The following is a 16,628-nucleotide window of genomic DNA, read 5'->3' as shown; positions in this document are numbered from 1 at the left end:
ACATAAAACAGTTACTCCCACACAGTATTTTATGCTTCGATGTATCACCTTTATCTTATCACAGATTGGTTTACGCTTTGTTGTTATAGAATTTTTTTATGGTAAAACACATTTCCTCTTCCACACACTGATATTATATTTCATACGCCATGATTGATATTAATTACTATGAATTTATCTTTTATGCCACATTCATAAGTATAAATCTAATTATATAAGAATGACCCTAATACTAAATTACATCAAATAATGTAGTATATTATTCATCACAATACAGTATCGTAATTTTATATTAAGCTCACCACCATCCTCCATAATTATCCTATATAGTTCTATATGTATCATATATCATTGATTCTTCGCATTATATATAATTTAAAATGAACAATAATCAATCCACAAATGTATAGATTTAAGGTAAGGATCGGTAATTTTGTGGTGGTAATTTTACCACTAATGAACGAACTCTACAATCCGCCATCAAAGGTCTATCTTGCTATATGTAATAGTAATCTGGTGATTTTTTGTGGAAATATTATTACCATATTACCATTATCACCAAATTAGCACTTACTCTACATGCGGATTGATTAATGATATACGAAGATATACATAACATTTGTATACAGAATATATATATATACATACATTATATTCATAATATAAAAGTCAAAATATGCATGTAGGTACTGTACGTTAGAAGAGGGTTCTATACCGTTCAACGTATCAAAAATCTGGCATGAATATTCTTTGACACTGAAAAGATACTGTGAGATCTCCACCCCAACTACTCCGAAATCCCACCCCTACTTAATTTAATCTCCATAATTTTTGTGCTTTGCCGTTTCATTCAGGTCAATAAATGTACATTTTAGTTACTAAGACCATTGTTTTTACCATCCTTTCCAACACAACATCACCAATCTCCCTCAACAAAAGCCTGAGCAACACCGGACATACGCAGCTAGTACATACAAATTGTTCGATACGGTCAATAAATCAATACTTTACAGTATAATGGAATTAAAATTAGCACCAGGCACTTGTATTCTGATCCCCATATTCCCGATCACACGTGTTAAGATGATAGAAGGGCTCTTAAACTGAAGATTGCAAAGCACTTCCGCGTCAACGAGACAAAATTTATCTTAGTGGCAATAGAAGGTATAAAGATATTTGCTTTAATGAAACCTTAATGGTTCCACACCGAAAAAAAACAATTAATAAGATTCTACAAGGTAGAGTAAAGAGGGATGCTGACAGCTACGAATTCAAGCGAGAAAACAAATACCAAAGTGAGGGTATCGCCCAACAAATTGTCAACACTACACAAGACTTTCTTTCTTATAGAATGAAAAGGATGCCATTATTTCTCTTTCTATATTTGCTGTGCTAATTTTAGGGACTTGGCGTAATTATTTTTAGTACCCAACTTTATATAGTTCTAATTGGACTTTGTTCGTCTCTAGAAACTTTTTTCCCCTTCTACAAACTTGACATTATCATTAAGGAAATCGTGATTTACGTTACCTATTTTGGACTGCTGGATTTATCATGGAGGATTTTTACGGTAGTGAAAATCCGTAACCATAAAGTAAGCTTCAAAAATAGGTAGGGTGTAGTTAAGACCGCAGACAATAAATAAAGATTAAGTAGGTTGAAGATAGTAAGTAGGCGGAACTAAGAGTAGTGGGTATCGAGTGAGCAATGTGTGATTAGTAGATGAAGATTGTACGTAGGTAAATTAAGGTATGTTATAAGTAAAAGCGCAAAGTGATCAATACATAAAGAGCTGTAAGTTGACACAGATAAGAAGTAGGCTATAGACAAGGAGACCCTAAGCTGTCTCCTAAGCTACAGCTTACGGTCTCCATGTCTATAGATGATGGGCGAGTATGAAGCCCTACGCTGTAGTTTGAGTTCTTATGGACCACGTTCTCATAAATAATCACGTCACCATTGCTTATGACCTTTTACATGTTTAATTACTTGATGGTGAGAAAAGGCAAGTTATATGTTATAACGATTCTATAACCGTTCTACCTATATAACATATAACTTTTATCCACAGTAGGTTATAGGTAGGAAAATGAGCTACAGGTTAAAGCTGTAGATAGGAAGTGAGGTGAGATGGTAGGACAAAGATTAAAGAAATAAATATCTGTTATTACCCATAAATTTTACTTGTAGATAAAGGTAAAGTTACTTGTTACACACAAGTTATACAGAGTGAGTGACGTTGAGTGGAAGTAACCAGTAGGTTAATATCATATTATGTAAATATTGTAGATAATAAGAACACAATAAATAGGTAGATTATATACAGTATATAACGATTATATGTTAAACAAGAGACAAAAGTCAAATGTCAAAAAATGTCATCTCTAGATTCTCCATCCTTCTGTTTGATACACGCACTTTGTATGTGCTCTTATGTATATAGCGAATAAGTTATATTTATATATACGCTAAAGCACTTAATCTCAGAAAAAAATATATAATAAAATCAGTACTGGACTTATAATAACCTGTCAAGCTGCACGATTTGGTCCTTCTAAACTCTCATTTAAATTCTCGTTCGGCCCCCAGGTGCAGGAGTTATTTCAAAATGGCATTTCTCCCGTGATTCATGAGTTATAAACCGAAGTAAACGTCAGCCACGTGAATTAATGAAACATTGCAGAGGTAGAGGATAGAAAGAAAGTCGAACCCCTCCCAAAATTGTATTCTCTCAACCAGAAATCAAACATAGAAATGACTACTTTTCGTGACGGAATTCAATCATTTTTCGACTGGATAAAGAAGAATTGGTTCATTTCCTCTAATCCTTAATGATAATAAAGTTACACCCTACACGTAATTTGTGTACGGTGAATACTCGAAAGGATAATTGATACTTCAGTTCTATTACTAAACTTCCAACTGTTTTTCTTTTCGATTTTTTCCTGACTTAATGAAATCGATTCAAATTCTGGGGTCATCTTCCACTTATCGAGGAAAAGCTGCCTCACATTTTGTGTATTTTTAAAAAATTATAAGATACGTCCTTAGATTTATCTAAATATTAATTTTGCCTCTGTTCTAAACTGTATTAAAGTCAAGGAAAGATGCCAAGTGGGAATAGAGGCCCAATATTTAAAATACAGGTTTAAATTTAGGGTATTCGCATCCTCGCAGTTGTTACCTTAACTAAAAACTGTTAATTAAACTTTAGGCATCTCTCCCTATATGTAGCCTATTTACGTTTATATAAAGGAATAATGGTAAATTTGTAAACATAACAAGAAAAATACGATTTATAGGCATAAAATTCTGAAAACTGAAAGGCCCACCAATGTTTAGTTACGAAATTTAAAAACTAAGCTAAATATTTAGCATTTTTTAAAAAGTTCTATTATTGAAATTTCTGCTTTACGCGGTACAAGAGATATTTGTTGTAGCTCACGTATAGGGGCATCTCTACCAACGTTACATAAAACATTGGATACATCAATAATTTCTCAATGCCACCATTAAACGACGTTAGAGCAAAAAAATAAAAAAAGTAAAAGTTTTAACGTCACGAACAGCATCTTCACGCGTATGATCCGTCTACAAAACATATCGATCTTCCTCATCAGTTTATCGCATCTCTCTCTTTTTTCTCCATCTCTTTTTTCCCCTCTTCTTCAATATCCAAAACGCCCCTTTCGAGTTAAACAGCGTACATACGTAACGTATAGATCATCCCATCCATCTTGAAACTCTCTAAGCGACGTAACACACACGGGAGACACGAAGCGTTACGCCATTATTAAAAAACCCTTTAGCGGCATTAAATTGTAGTTAAGAGTTACCTCCGAGTCGCATCAATTCAATTCAACACTTCGTCTTTACTCCAAAGCAAAGGGGGATCGTGTGTTTGTGTAATTTGCATTTCCAAATTCCCATCTGATTTTGAATTCCATCCAAATTCAACAAATAAAACTTCGTTTTCGATAACGACTAAACTCGTCTTTTAACTCAATAAATCATCAGCCTTCACCTAAATACATCCTTCACTAAATGTAAACACAATGCTACCCACTACAGTTAATTTCATTAAAATTTCGCGCCACGCAAAGGGCAAAGGCACTCTGAGGCGTGTTTAACCTTAAGTTTTGATCTTACTCCAAACAAATAGGAAAATATTTTTAAAAAAAAACCACACCGGAATTTCGTACATAGTTAATCGGGGTCTTTGGCCCCCTATATTTTCCATATACGGATTTTAATGATGATTTTATATTTTCCGTCTGGATTTTAATGGTGTCTTGTACAGTACATCAAACTTCTCCTGATAATAGCTCATGCCAGCCATCTAGCTCCGTTGTCGAGAAAAGTTAGTATATAGTTACGAATACGTATATATATGAAAATCGAGACCAAATAAGAAAGCTTTTCCTATCTGGTCTCGCTTTTTATGTATCTAACTACATTCTCGAGATTAACGAAGGAAAGACAGGCAGTGGTAATGTACAGATCTGCAATTTGAAGACTACAGCCCAAAAATACTGATCGAATAAAAACTCTGCACGCGAATCTCCTTTGTATCGATGAGTTATATCCGAAAAAGGGATGTAAGCACTACTCAAATCCGATTCTCCATCCGCATCCCGAGCAGCATCCTCGTTTTCCTCAGCATCCAAAAGAGTTTGGAAGCTTCAACAATCGAAATTTTGTCGAGTAAAGTAGCAGGTTTTTTTATATTTATTTCTTTTTTACAAGTCGACAATCTGAAAAAGGTGCCTAACATTTCAATAAATGTTAATCGAGTGAAATCTTTCATCTTTCCAAAGGAAAATGTGGAAAAGAGGTTAACGTTTATCGAAGATGTCCCTTTGCAACAAAAAAATGTTTTTTTCGAACAATTCTAAAAATAACTTTTACAATTGACGACGTTTCATACAAAAATCCTCTTCGACTTGTTATATATTTTTATTACAATTTTCTACAAAAATAAATAAATATTTGGGAAAAATATTCAAAAATTTCTGCCTCTCTCTCTAACATATACCTTTGAAAGTAGTAAAGTAAAAAATATATATATTCTTTAATTTATAGAATATTTTAATAAGCAAAAATATGTTTTTTTTTTTAAATTTTAACAGTTAAAAATTTATTTAAATCAAAATTTAACTGGCTAAAAAATAGTTTGATTTTTAAAAAATCATTAGATTCTGATAACGATTTCGAGTAATGGTTTTTTTCAGTTTAAAATAACAAAAAACCCGAAACAACATAAATTATAGCTGCCCAAAATTAAAGATTTGATCGGGCCTCATCGCAAAGACAACAAAAAGAGCCTCCTGCAATGGGGTATTCGTATTTACTGGGGCCTTTATAGGTTCGATTTGGTTTACTTGTAAACTGCGCTTGGCAAAGGAGCGTAAGCAAAAACAGAAATTACCTGAGGCCCTCAAAAACAGGAGGCCCAAACCAATCTTTTATAAGAAAATATTTCCCCGAAGAAAAACGTCTGCCTGTTTTCCAAGCGCGAGCACATCACCAACTACTAGTGTTTGGTGGTGGTTTTATCTACTCGACCACTGGGGGCCTTCTCAGTAATTACTCATACCAACTTTAGAAGAAAGCCAGAGCATTTCAGAGGTCAAGTAGGCCCTCTGTTTTCGTTGCAGGAGCATTTTGAGGTTCCAAACTTAACAGTAAACAGTGAATTCGAAAATCTCAACGCTTAAATTTTTTTTTGATTATCCAAATTTAAAATATAAAAAAACCTGTCTTAAATCTAAAAGGAAAAAAACATATCAAATTTATATCCTTTGCCTTTTTCCAATTTTGCTTTTACTACGTTATTTTCCCATTGGAATTCTCTTTCAATCTTAGAAGGAGAAGAGCAAATCTCTTCGTATTTTACTCGATCTCATGCGTATTTATAATAATAAATTTCCAGTTATAACGATCTGTCTGAGCTTCTCTCCTCGATTTCTACAATGATTACGGATCGATAAAGGACAGACAAACATACGATCTTTGCTCTCATGTAAATGCTCGAGTAAAACATAATAGTGTAAAGCCTTGGATGCTGAATTGGGAGCAATTCTGTGTAGATTTCAAAGGCTGGCTGAGAGCAAAGATCGTATGTTTGCCTGTCCTCTATCGACCGTGTTTCCTCCCCCCCTCTGAGATCTTTGGATTTACCTAAATTTTGCTGTCTTTTTCCTTTATGTATTCCCCTTTCTTTGTCAGTTGTAACGATCGCAATCTTTGTCATTTGGAAGGTGAGTGCAGCAATTGACCGAGAGTGATGAAAATCTAAGAATAGAATCTGGAAAACATTCAACTATTCTAATTTAAAACATGCTATTAATCAACTTAATGAAATGGAGCGAATAGAAAACATTTATTCCTTTTAAAGAATTTATGAAACAGGTAAAAATATATAATGCCATCATCTTGTTTAACAAGAAATTTCCCTGAAATTCTTTTCCGTTTTATATATTTTAATTAGCGCTTTGCTCTCTTTTATTTTTATTTTATTTTTTTCTATTCTTTCCGGCGATTAAAGTGTTGCTGGTGATTAAATGGCCCTTATTTTAAGCATTTCACCGATATTTTCTGCGCTTAGTTTATTTATTTTTCAGCAGATTCAATGTAAAAGTAAGCTTGGTCGGTACACGGATTTGTAACTAAGTGCTCTTCGTTATTGCCTCAGTTTAAATTTCCGTGTGCCTCATCTGTTTTTAGGTGTTGGGAGAAGAAATACATAAAACACTTCCCCGTTGCTAATGATAAATAACGTGAAAATCAATATTCCTACACGAATAGTGCGGTTTGAAAATTACGTTTCTGAGGAGCACAAACACGTTTGTTGTATAGAATTATGGAGGAAGAACAGTAGAATCAGTTTAAAAAAAAACACCAACTGCACTTCTGGTGCATCATAGAAACACGTAAAAAACTAAATTTTTAAGTACAGCAAGTTTACGTGTAAGGGATCCAAAATTTATCCCAATGCACAGAGGAAAGCTGTGAAAGAATCAACATGAAGATCCGTGTGCTGCTCGTTAGAATCTAGAATTAACGCATTTTTCACTTTATAAACGGAATTTTCAGTGTTGAGCATTAATTTTGAACATTTTGAGCAGGATATCTAAAAGTCAATTAGCCGGGTTTACTAAATTTTGGATCATATTTTCGCCGTATAAACGTAAAATACAGAACTTCCAATGTTGAACAGTGAACACCGAACAGGATGGCTGTCGTTTAATCTGGTTAACTGACTTTTACACCCGAGCATAGAAACCAGGCTAATGATTTTGGAATTATCGAACAGGCAAGCTACCATAAGAGGATTTTTTTACTTAAAAAAAACAAAATAAACAACAACAAACGGACCTTTTATACTCGTGCTACTTTAAATATTAAAATATTTACCATCATCTTTCAGCTTGTTAACGTTCACGACCTTAAAAATACGCTTAAAAAACGTTGAAGCAGTTGATTGATACGTTACTTTTCCACGTTCTTCGGGCATTTTTAGAAGAAATTAATTTAAAAAAATTAAATTTTTCAGGCAAAAAAGTTTGATGTAACAATGTCTCGCTAAATTTGCTAACATCTTAAAAATTAAATAATAATCATAATAATAATAAGAAGAAGAAATTGCAAGCAGAGAATAAATATAAAAGAAAAATTTTATAGATTATATATACACAGGATATTTTTTTAGCCGTAAAATGTGGCGGTTTTTAAAAGCAGGGTGAACAAAGAAGGATGACTAAACTGTTTATCAAAGCAGCATCTAAGGTTTTGATGAATTGCTCACAGTAGGTGGTTGATTACTTTACTAAGGATTACTGGTGAAAGTCTCATTAATAGAAGCTAACCACAAACTCGACAGCATTTATAAAGTGCACACTACCTCTACCTTCTAAATGAATGATCACAGAAGTCATTAGCAATCTCTATTTGTAATTATCCAATCAGCCCTCGTTATTATCGTCCACGTATTAACCAGGTACAATTAAGACTATTTTAATTTAATTAAGTATATCATTTTTCTAACTTTTTACCACTTTGCATTCGTGCCGTATGCCGCTAGAATAATTTCCAGCTGTTCGGAAAGCTCTCGCCAGTCATTTCCGTATGTCGGTTCGTTCCACTTTAAAACACGGCGTCTTCTGAGTAATCTGCATCGACGATAACAAATTTCCTAATGGTTAAACGCCTGTTATCGTCTATTAAATTAACCAATAGGAAGAAATGCAAAAAAATAACGGTTTGCGATTGGTTAAAGTCCTTTTACGTAGAGAATTTGTGTGCCCAGTGTGGTATGAACCCACGACCGAACAGTGGTAGTTGGACGTGAGTTCACACCTCACAAAATGAAGTTTTTCGTGCTTTATTCACGTTTGTAACACCCTAAATAGGGACCAGTTTCCCATCCAATTTCCTCTCGGGTGGCATCCCTCAGAAGTCCACGTGTCGTGTTGCCGCATACACAAATATGCCTAAACCATAGCAAATTTGTAGTCTTTCGCCCAATGAGAAGCTAGAATATTAATGACGTTCGACAGCAGATCACCCTTTTTAAAAACCACGTGACTGTGTCTTCTTTCCTCACAACTTTATCTAATTACATCTCAAGGTCAATCACTATCTAATCTTTCTAATTGTGGAACAAAACACTTGTGTTTTCTAAGACAATTGTAAATACACTCAACGGGTTTGTAGTCCGTTGTTTTGGTAGTCCTGTTCTTCAAAGCGTCATGAGTTTAGCGCAAGCACAGCCCAGAAGCCTAGAGTAATGCTAGTTGAGATCTGCTTCCGAAAATGGGTGCACTAATAATAAAATGGGCATATTGAATATAATCTACAGAAAAAAATATATATATAATAAAAGCATGGAATCGTGTAGTAAATACCCCAACGATATAATAAACAATGCTGTAATAACCCAAGATTGTAACTGGTCCAAAAGAGTATGGTTCTTACAAAACACTTGGAGGTAAAAAGTAGCTCATCACACACCTAAAATCATACGGTTCCACTCCAGAAAATGGTATTAACAGGCGCAAACGTTAGCTCTTTCAACGAATAAAAAATTCATAACTCATTGAATTTTTTGGATTGCCCGGATACCATTAGAATCAAGGGAGCTCCATTTTTTATTCAAAGACATCAAGAAGTAATGGAGCTAGAGTTCGGATGGCAGAAGAACATTCTCTTCCGCGTAAAATATCTTCCTAATGGCGTGTGGAAGCTGAGAAGAACTGTAAAATTTGAAGGCCAACGATCCGATACGACATTAACTACCCATTGCTTAGAGTACGACTCGAATCCACAGATGGCTGAAATTGCAGGCCAGGAGACAATGAACTCTTCCATCCTGTGATGTAAGTTGTAATTGTCTACGCCATCCCCCCTCAGGGAAGGAAGGTTTGTTAAACAGTCAAAAAGTGAACTCGGGGGGAATGTTTTTATTACATTTGAAGAAGAGAAGTGTGGTGCTTTGGTAGTACAAACAATTTGTCACCTTAATGCGAGTGAATAAAGTTTTTCTACTCCACATACCAATGGTTATATGGTCTAAAGGCACTTCAAAGAAATATCCCTAGCCGAGTCACTTTAAAGAGCATCTTCTGCTATAAAAGAATTCGAGATGATATTAGAGAGTCTGATGATCGAGATGCTAGAACCTTTATTAGAAATTCTTTTTAACTTTCCACAGAGAATGGCTCTTCAATGTGTGTTGTTGCATGTATTCTTTCTCGGTCGTGTACGTCACACGACTACAACCAACACTCGATGCTACAAGAAGAGGGGCAATATGTTACACGAAACACTTTTTAAGTGAATTCGATGTATAGGAAAGTCTTTCTTAAATTGGAATGCCAAGTTTAATCTGTAGAAAAATTTATTACGGAGTTTAGAAGAAACGGGATTTATTCTCTGTGAAAATTTAACATGAATCCCTACATAAAAACAAAGGGGGAAAAAATTGGAATTAATGAGCCATGTCGTGCTATTAAGGATTAATGAGAATTAAAGAGATCTAGAAGATAAATAAATGTGTGAATTCCAATTTAGGAATCTTAATATGTTCAATATAATTAAATTGGGAGTCTAATTAATTATTCAACTTTTGTCTCTCTGTGACGAAGCAAAGAAAAAGCCTTCATAAAGTTTCCTTGCAAGAAAGGTGTAAATTTTCATTAAATAAAATATCTCGTACCAAGAAACCAAATATGCAAAGCACCAAAACATAATAGAAAGGCATCTTCTGCCTTTGCAATATGTCGTATAAATAATTATAAGACGAGAAAATCCCCCAATAAAAAAAGAAAAAAACTGTGCCGCATAATACCCTAACCAATCATTATACCGTTCTTTAATGACGTCAAACGATTAGGATTAGATGGCAAATTCCTCATCAGAAGAGGGATTAGGAGGACTCTTCTCTTAATCACGCTGCGCTTCTACAGTCTTCTAAAGGAGTCATCAAGAAGTGTTGCTGCACCTCTATACCAATCCATCATACAGTCGCTGGAGCAAACACAACACTTAATCGAATGACTTAGCAAAGAACACAAAATGCGGATTAATGATGCTGCCGCCGCTCTGACGTAACGCCACACCTGATAGACATTACCTTACTCTACTCATCGATAAAGATTGCAGGTGCGGAAACTGGATGAAAAATTGCATGCAATTGCCGTATGGCATTCTCTTGTTGTTCTTGATTAATAAAATAAGAAAAGTTGCCAGTCGATAGATTAAAGTTATCGTTGATTTGATAAATGATGTGCTCTGCAAGTTGCTGTCCCTCTTCACTTTTTTATTATTATTATTTTTTTTTTTTTTTGGTTCCTTCATCGTCTTTTTATTATTTCCATTTTTTTCAGCTTTATTCTTGCATTAATAAGGCATATCCCATTCCCTCCCCTCCCCATTTTTTGGTTAATTTCCTCTCTTTAAACGTTACAGAGTGAATTATGGGGTTTCTACTCGATCAAAATTTTCCTATATTTCTGTATTAGAATTAATTAATTAAGATCACTGCTTGATCTAATTAACCATTGGTTAAGAGTAGGAACCAATTTACTTTAATGCCAGTCCCGTTTTGGGTTTTAATTAACTATAACTTATACCGTGGATAATCGCGCTGGCCATTGGTCGATTTAAATTTGAATAAACCAATCAGACTTTAAAATGTTTATTATTCGTTGTCTCTTTATTATAATCTAGTATCTAGAAAAAAAATTATTTTTTTAAATTGCTCATTATTATCTTTCAATATTTTTTATAGGCCAATTTATCAAATAAGAATAATCGCTTCCTAATGGTCAATTTGAATTCGAATAGACTAATCATCGAAAAGGGCGTGGTATAAGTTACGAGTTTAAAAGTTTCCAAATGGATTTTTCCGGAAATATTATATCATAAAATAAATTTACAACCAAAAAGAATTGCCTGCAGAATATAAAACATCTTTTTTCTAGAAACAAATTCGCTCATTTAACGAATAAAGATGTGAAATTGAAACGATTTACGCAGATTGGTCGATTTAAATTCAAATTTTGAATTTAAATTATCCAATCGAAGTAAATCGGCACGTTTTATTAAATTTTACTTGAAATATTGTAAAAAAATATACATATATATAATATATAATAATAATAACCAGTGCAAATCTTTTAAGTAAGCGGAAATATACATCAACAGTAATATCATTTTCAGGAAACTGGGTCCCAACTTTTCCTTTATGACGTTCAAACAATCGAACAAAACGAATCGATATTGCAATGAAGCGAATGCGAATGCAAATGCATAACGTTGCTGCATCGTGCACGATATGTTATTATTACTAATTACATACAGCAGAAGTGTATTACAGGAAAACTATACCCGAACTATAGTATTAAGTGCAGTTACTCATAATACAAGACTACAAACGTAATGATCAGGAAGCCTCTTTAAGCTTGTATAAATCTACGAAAACGTATTGAAAAACAATGATCATGGACACGTTTCCACAAATATTTTGATGTTACTTGAACAATTAACGAATTTTGGAAATACTTGAATAATTGGCTTGCAAATTACTTGGAAAGAAACAAAAATACTGTATATGTCGGTCGGTAACACACTACCAATTCAAAGGCATATACTATGTCTTTTTTATTTTTCTTTGTAGTTTAAGGCCCTTTACCACTCAAGAGAGAGCATAAAAAGGCCCCTATATACTATGTCTTGTATTATGAGTAACTGCAATTAAAACAAAGTTCGGGTTTTGTTTTACAAGTGTAGTTACTCCAGATACAACACTACAAACGACCAGGAAAACACTTTGAACCTGTATAGACGTAAGAATAGTGTTTGAGAGAAACATTTGAGGACACGCCTCCACACAAACGTTTCCAAGTTACATAAGTAACTAATAAATTTTCGGAATGCTTGCATAGTTGGCATGCAAATTACTTAGAATGAAATAAAAATAGCATATATATTGGTCAGAAACACACTATATTCATACATGTGTTTTATTACGAGTAACTGCACTGTAGTTTGAGCATAGTCTTCCAAGTACAGTTCCTCATACAAGACTACAAGCGTAATTACCAAGAAGCCTTTTTAAACGTGTATAACCTACGAAACGTCTTTGAGAAAAAGGTTTGAAGACACGTTTCCGCAAAAGTGTGTATGTCACTTAAACAAGTAATAAATTTTGAGAATGCTTGCACAGTTTACTTGCGAATTACTTAGAATGAAACAAAAATAATGTATGCATCGTTCGGTAGTACATTATATTCGATTCAAAGTATTTAACACTAAGAAAATATGTTTATGCATTCATTAAAAAGCCGACAGTGTAATTAGAGAACAGAAATTAATTACTTATTTTTGTTTAAACGGACAGAACTTCTACTTCAATTAAATTTTTGTTTTTTGACTTCTCGAGTACCCGTTCATGTGAAATTTTCCCTTTTTCCCATTCTGTTTTTAATGGCTTGTTGAGTTTTATCGTCTCCTTATTTATTAAATTTTATTAATAAAACTATTGGCTTTTATATTTAAATTTTTATTAAGCTTTTCCCCCTTAATATCCCAAAAAATAAGAATTTAATAAATTTAGTTTGCAGTCTTCGAACCAGTTAAAATTACATTAACTACAGGAACAAGTTATAATGATGCTTTCATTACACTACTTTAAATAAATATTATTTAGAAAATAATATTTCCGAGCGATATTTCTACTCAGAATTTATATTGCTACATTTTTATTCTATTATTTTATTTCATTTTTTAAGTGAATGTCAGTTTTCTAGCAATTATCCCATCTTCGCTTTACTCATAAATTCTAGTATCACGTTTCTCAAAGCCTTGGGAAGAAAAAAATGGAAATGATGAAACGGGTCAAGCGGATAAATTTTACTTAAATTATTGAATAAATTTCAAATTTATCAATATTAAATTTGCTTATTATCGATTTTCTTTTCTCACTATTTAAAAAGAAAAAACATTCCAGCAATGAGTTGCGTAACTTTACTGGTAATAAAGTTAAAATCACGCGTGGTGCCATCTGTTAGGAAATATTTTATTTAAAAACTTTCTATATTGTTAATTATAATAAAATGGTTTATGGCGTTTTATAATAAATTGTAAATGACTATTACAAGTAAAATCGTCATTAAGTGCGACCCTCTCTATCTCTACCCCCACGACCTTTAGTTACCAAAATTTAGAAGCCTATACTTATGTATAGGCTTCTAAACCAATACATAAACCTTCCTGCAAAATTTCAGAAATTTTTGACGAAAGCTACAGATGTTATTAAGCTTCGAAGTGGGTAAAAAAAATTCTTCCCCCCACACACATTAACATTCATACAAGCGGATAAACCCCGAATTACTTGCGTTTCTTGACGTTTCAAAATTTCTAGAGTCCAAAAATGTAAAAATTTAGGGGGGTTATTTTTTGACCAATTGCCGTACTTTCCCTCTGTTATATGTAACAGATACAACCCCATTGTAAAAAAAAAACAAACAGGAACCGAATGAACGGGATAAGAGGAGAAAGATTTTCGGTTTAGCGAAGTGAAGTTTATGAATTTAAATTAAAAAATAAATTAAAATTTCGAAAAATTAAACTTGATTATTCATATTGAAACAATAAAACAGCGTACACGACCCGAAACTAACAAAATACACCCCGAAGGGGGTACAGAATACAATGAAAATTTCTCCTCTCGAATATTAATAAATGTTAATTCTAAACCGTATAAAGTAGGTCGCCGGTGACGTCACCGCGTAGCTTAGTTGGTGTCGTCACGTGACTTGCATATAAATTACATGAGAGTCTTTAAAAGATTAACGTCCTCGTTTCGTACCCTTTGTATTATGATAATTAAACAAGCAGAACCTTTAATTCTCTTTTTTTTTATTTTGGTTCTGTCTTCTTATTTTTAGCGTTAGCTTCATACATTATCCATATTTATATATATACGTAGTAAAGTAAAACTTGTTTAAATCGGCATCGAACGGTATCGAATATTTTTGTCCGGTTTGGCAGGTTTTCGTTTTGAACAGGTTTATTTTAAATAGAAAACAGTTTCGTTTCGAAGAATTTTTCCATTACGCAGGTTTCCGGTTTCCGTTTTATTCGGGTTCCATTTGGACAAGTTTTACTGTATTATTTTGCAATATCTGCTAAGATAAGCCGGTTTTAACACTTGACACTGTCCACTTTCCACGTGTAGAACTCTAAAAAAATGCAGTAGCTTCCTATTGTAACATTTACCCACTTTACGATACTGTCAAACCTGTTGAAAACGAAAACCTTTCTAAACGGATAAGAGGAGAAAGATTTTCGAAGAGGAAAATTTTCATGATTTTTTGTGTTTAGAAAAAACCTGTTCAAAACGGACATTTTTCAAACCGGAAAAGATGTTCTGTACGGTGAATTCCGGCTTACGGAAGTTTTACTGTACATTATTCTGCACTATTATACCTAAAATTTTCTAAGCTAAGCAGACTTTAATGTTGTCCACTAGAAAACTTGCAGTTGCTTCCTGAAGTAACATTTACTTACTTTGCAATACAGTAAAACCTGTTTAAAATGGAAACATGCCAAACCAGAAAAGACTCTGTACCGTGCGATTCCGGTTTACGAAGGGTTTACTGTATCTACTAATCATTAAAATAACTAAGCAACCACTCGAAATAACGTTACACAATTATGTATTATAATTAGAAAGAAGTAAGTTACATCAGAGCATTAACAGTATCAATAATTTGAAGAATATTACAAAATATCCTGAATCTTTCTTACAGATTTAAACAGATCATTACCAGTAATGACGTTTTGATAATGCGGAAGTATTATCAATGAAATCTAACGATAATTATCATTTGTAACGTATTTCTCTTATATTTATACAAATTAGAAACACGAAGCTATTGAAAATTAAAGCGCACGTTCATTTCATCCATCCCATTCAACTTACCTAATTGTATCGTTAATGATACAGAACATCAAACGTCTCTTAATTATCAGGGAGTAATGAAAGTATCTTTATTCTCTCACATGAGAATTCGCAAGGTTTTATTATATAACAAAAATAATAAACAATAATAACACAACTAGGAGAGCAATAGCAGGGTGTATTAATCCATACTTACTTATTTTCGATAATAAATTTATCACCGTCTGCTTTCCTGCAAACACCTTTTGTAGATATGGTACCGTTTTCTATCCTTATTGGATCTTGAACACCTTTCTGAAACCAAGTACCGGTCCATTCTGCCGGAAACTGACAGGTATCTGTGAAAAAAAGAAAGATTCGTGTCTATCAGTATGACAATTATATGGAGTGCTTCTTCGGTTTCCTTCTATCTATGCCTTTTGACAAGAAAAGCACGACCGAATTTATCCATCTGAATGATGAGAACGGTTTTAAGTCTGAAAGCTAAAGATAAAAAGCATCACTCCAATATTTCCATGGTTAAATCGTGTTAATTCTCTCCTTTTCTATAATTTATTCACCTTAAGCTTTCAAAAATATAGCTCCGATATGAATTTTTAAAAAAACAGCTGTCTAATTTTTGAAAAATTTTATTCTTAAAAATTTAATTGTGGAAAAAGTGTTCATTTCTATATTATATTTCAGAAACAAAATATAAACGAATTAAATTAGTTTAGACATCGTGTTAATTTCAACAATTAACATGATTAATTGTTGTGATAAATATATTTTTCTAGAATATTTTAAATTTCATAAAGGAAAATTTTAACTAAAAACTAATCAATTTTTATTCTTGAAAATTTAATTCTAGAAAAAAATGTTCATTTCTGAAATTGATTCGTTTCGCTTACAAAATTTAAACAATTCTAGAAAATGTGTTGATTACAACAATTAACTGTTGAAATCAACATTTTTTTTTAACGAATTCGATTCTAAAATCTTTTCGGTTTCGCATGCTGATAAATAACCTTAAAGAATGGCAAAAGATTTATAAAATTCTATTTTTTTATTTATAAAAGTTAAAAATAAATAAAGAATATTTAATAGATTTTTTCCCTTCCTTCTAGAGCATACTTCCGTCTATATTTTTGCATAATTTATAACATTAGCTGATTTTATAAGA

At 32.9% G+C, this 16,628-nt stretch overlaps 1 protein-coding gene across 1 annotated transcript in view; it reads right to left on the bottom strand.

Moving 5' to 3' along the window:
* The window catches only part of LOC136969016 (uncharacterized), a 150,173-nt gene that overhangs the window by 53,189 nt on the left and 80,356 nt on the right, over nucleotides 1-16,628 (bottom strand). The window contains exon 2 of the mRNA XM_067263091.1: nucleotides 15,663-15,804. Within this exon, the coding sequence (XP_067119192.1) occupies nucleotides 15,663-15,804 (142 nt within the window). The remainder of the gene's footprint in view (nucleotides 1-15,662; nucleotides 15,805-16,628) is intronic.

This window comes from Centruroides vittatus, unplaced genomic scaffold, assembly GCF_030686945.1.
Source record: "Centruroides vittatus isolate TY-2023 unplaced genomic scaffold, ASM3068694v2 contig_1683, whole genome shotgun sequence".
In the NCBI taxonomy this organism is placed as follows: domain Eukaryota; kingdom Metazoa; phylum Arthropoda; class Arachnida; order Scorpiones; family Buthidae; genus Centruroides; species Centruroides vittatus.
Note: the sequence above shows the minus strand (reverse complement) of the source record. Positions and strands in the feature narration are given on the sequence as shown.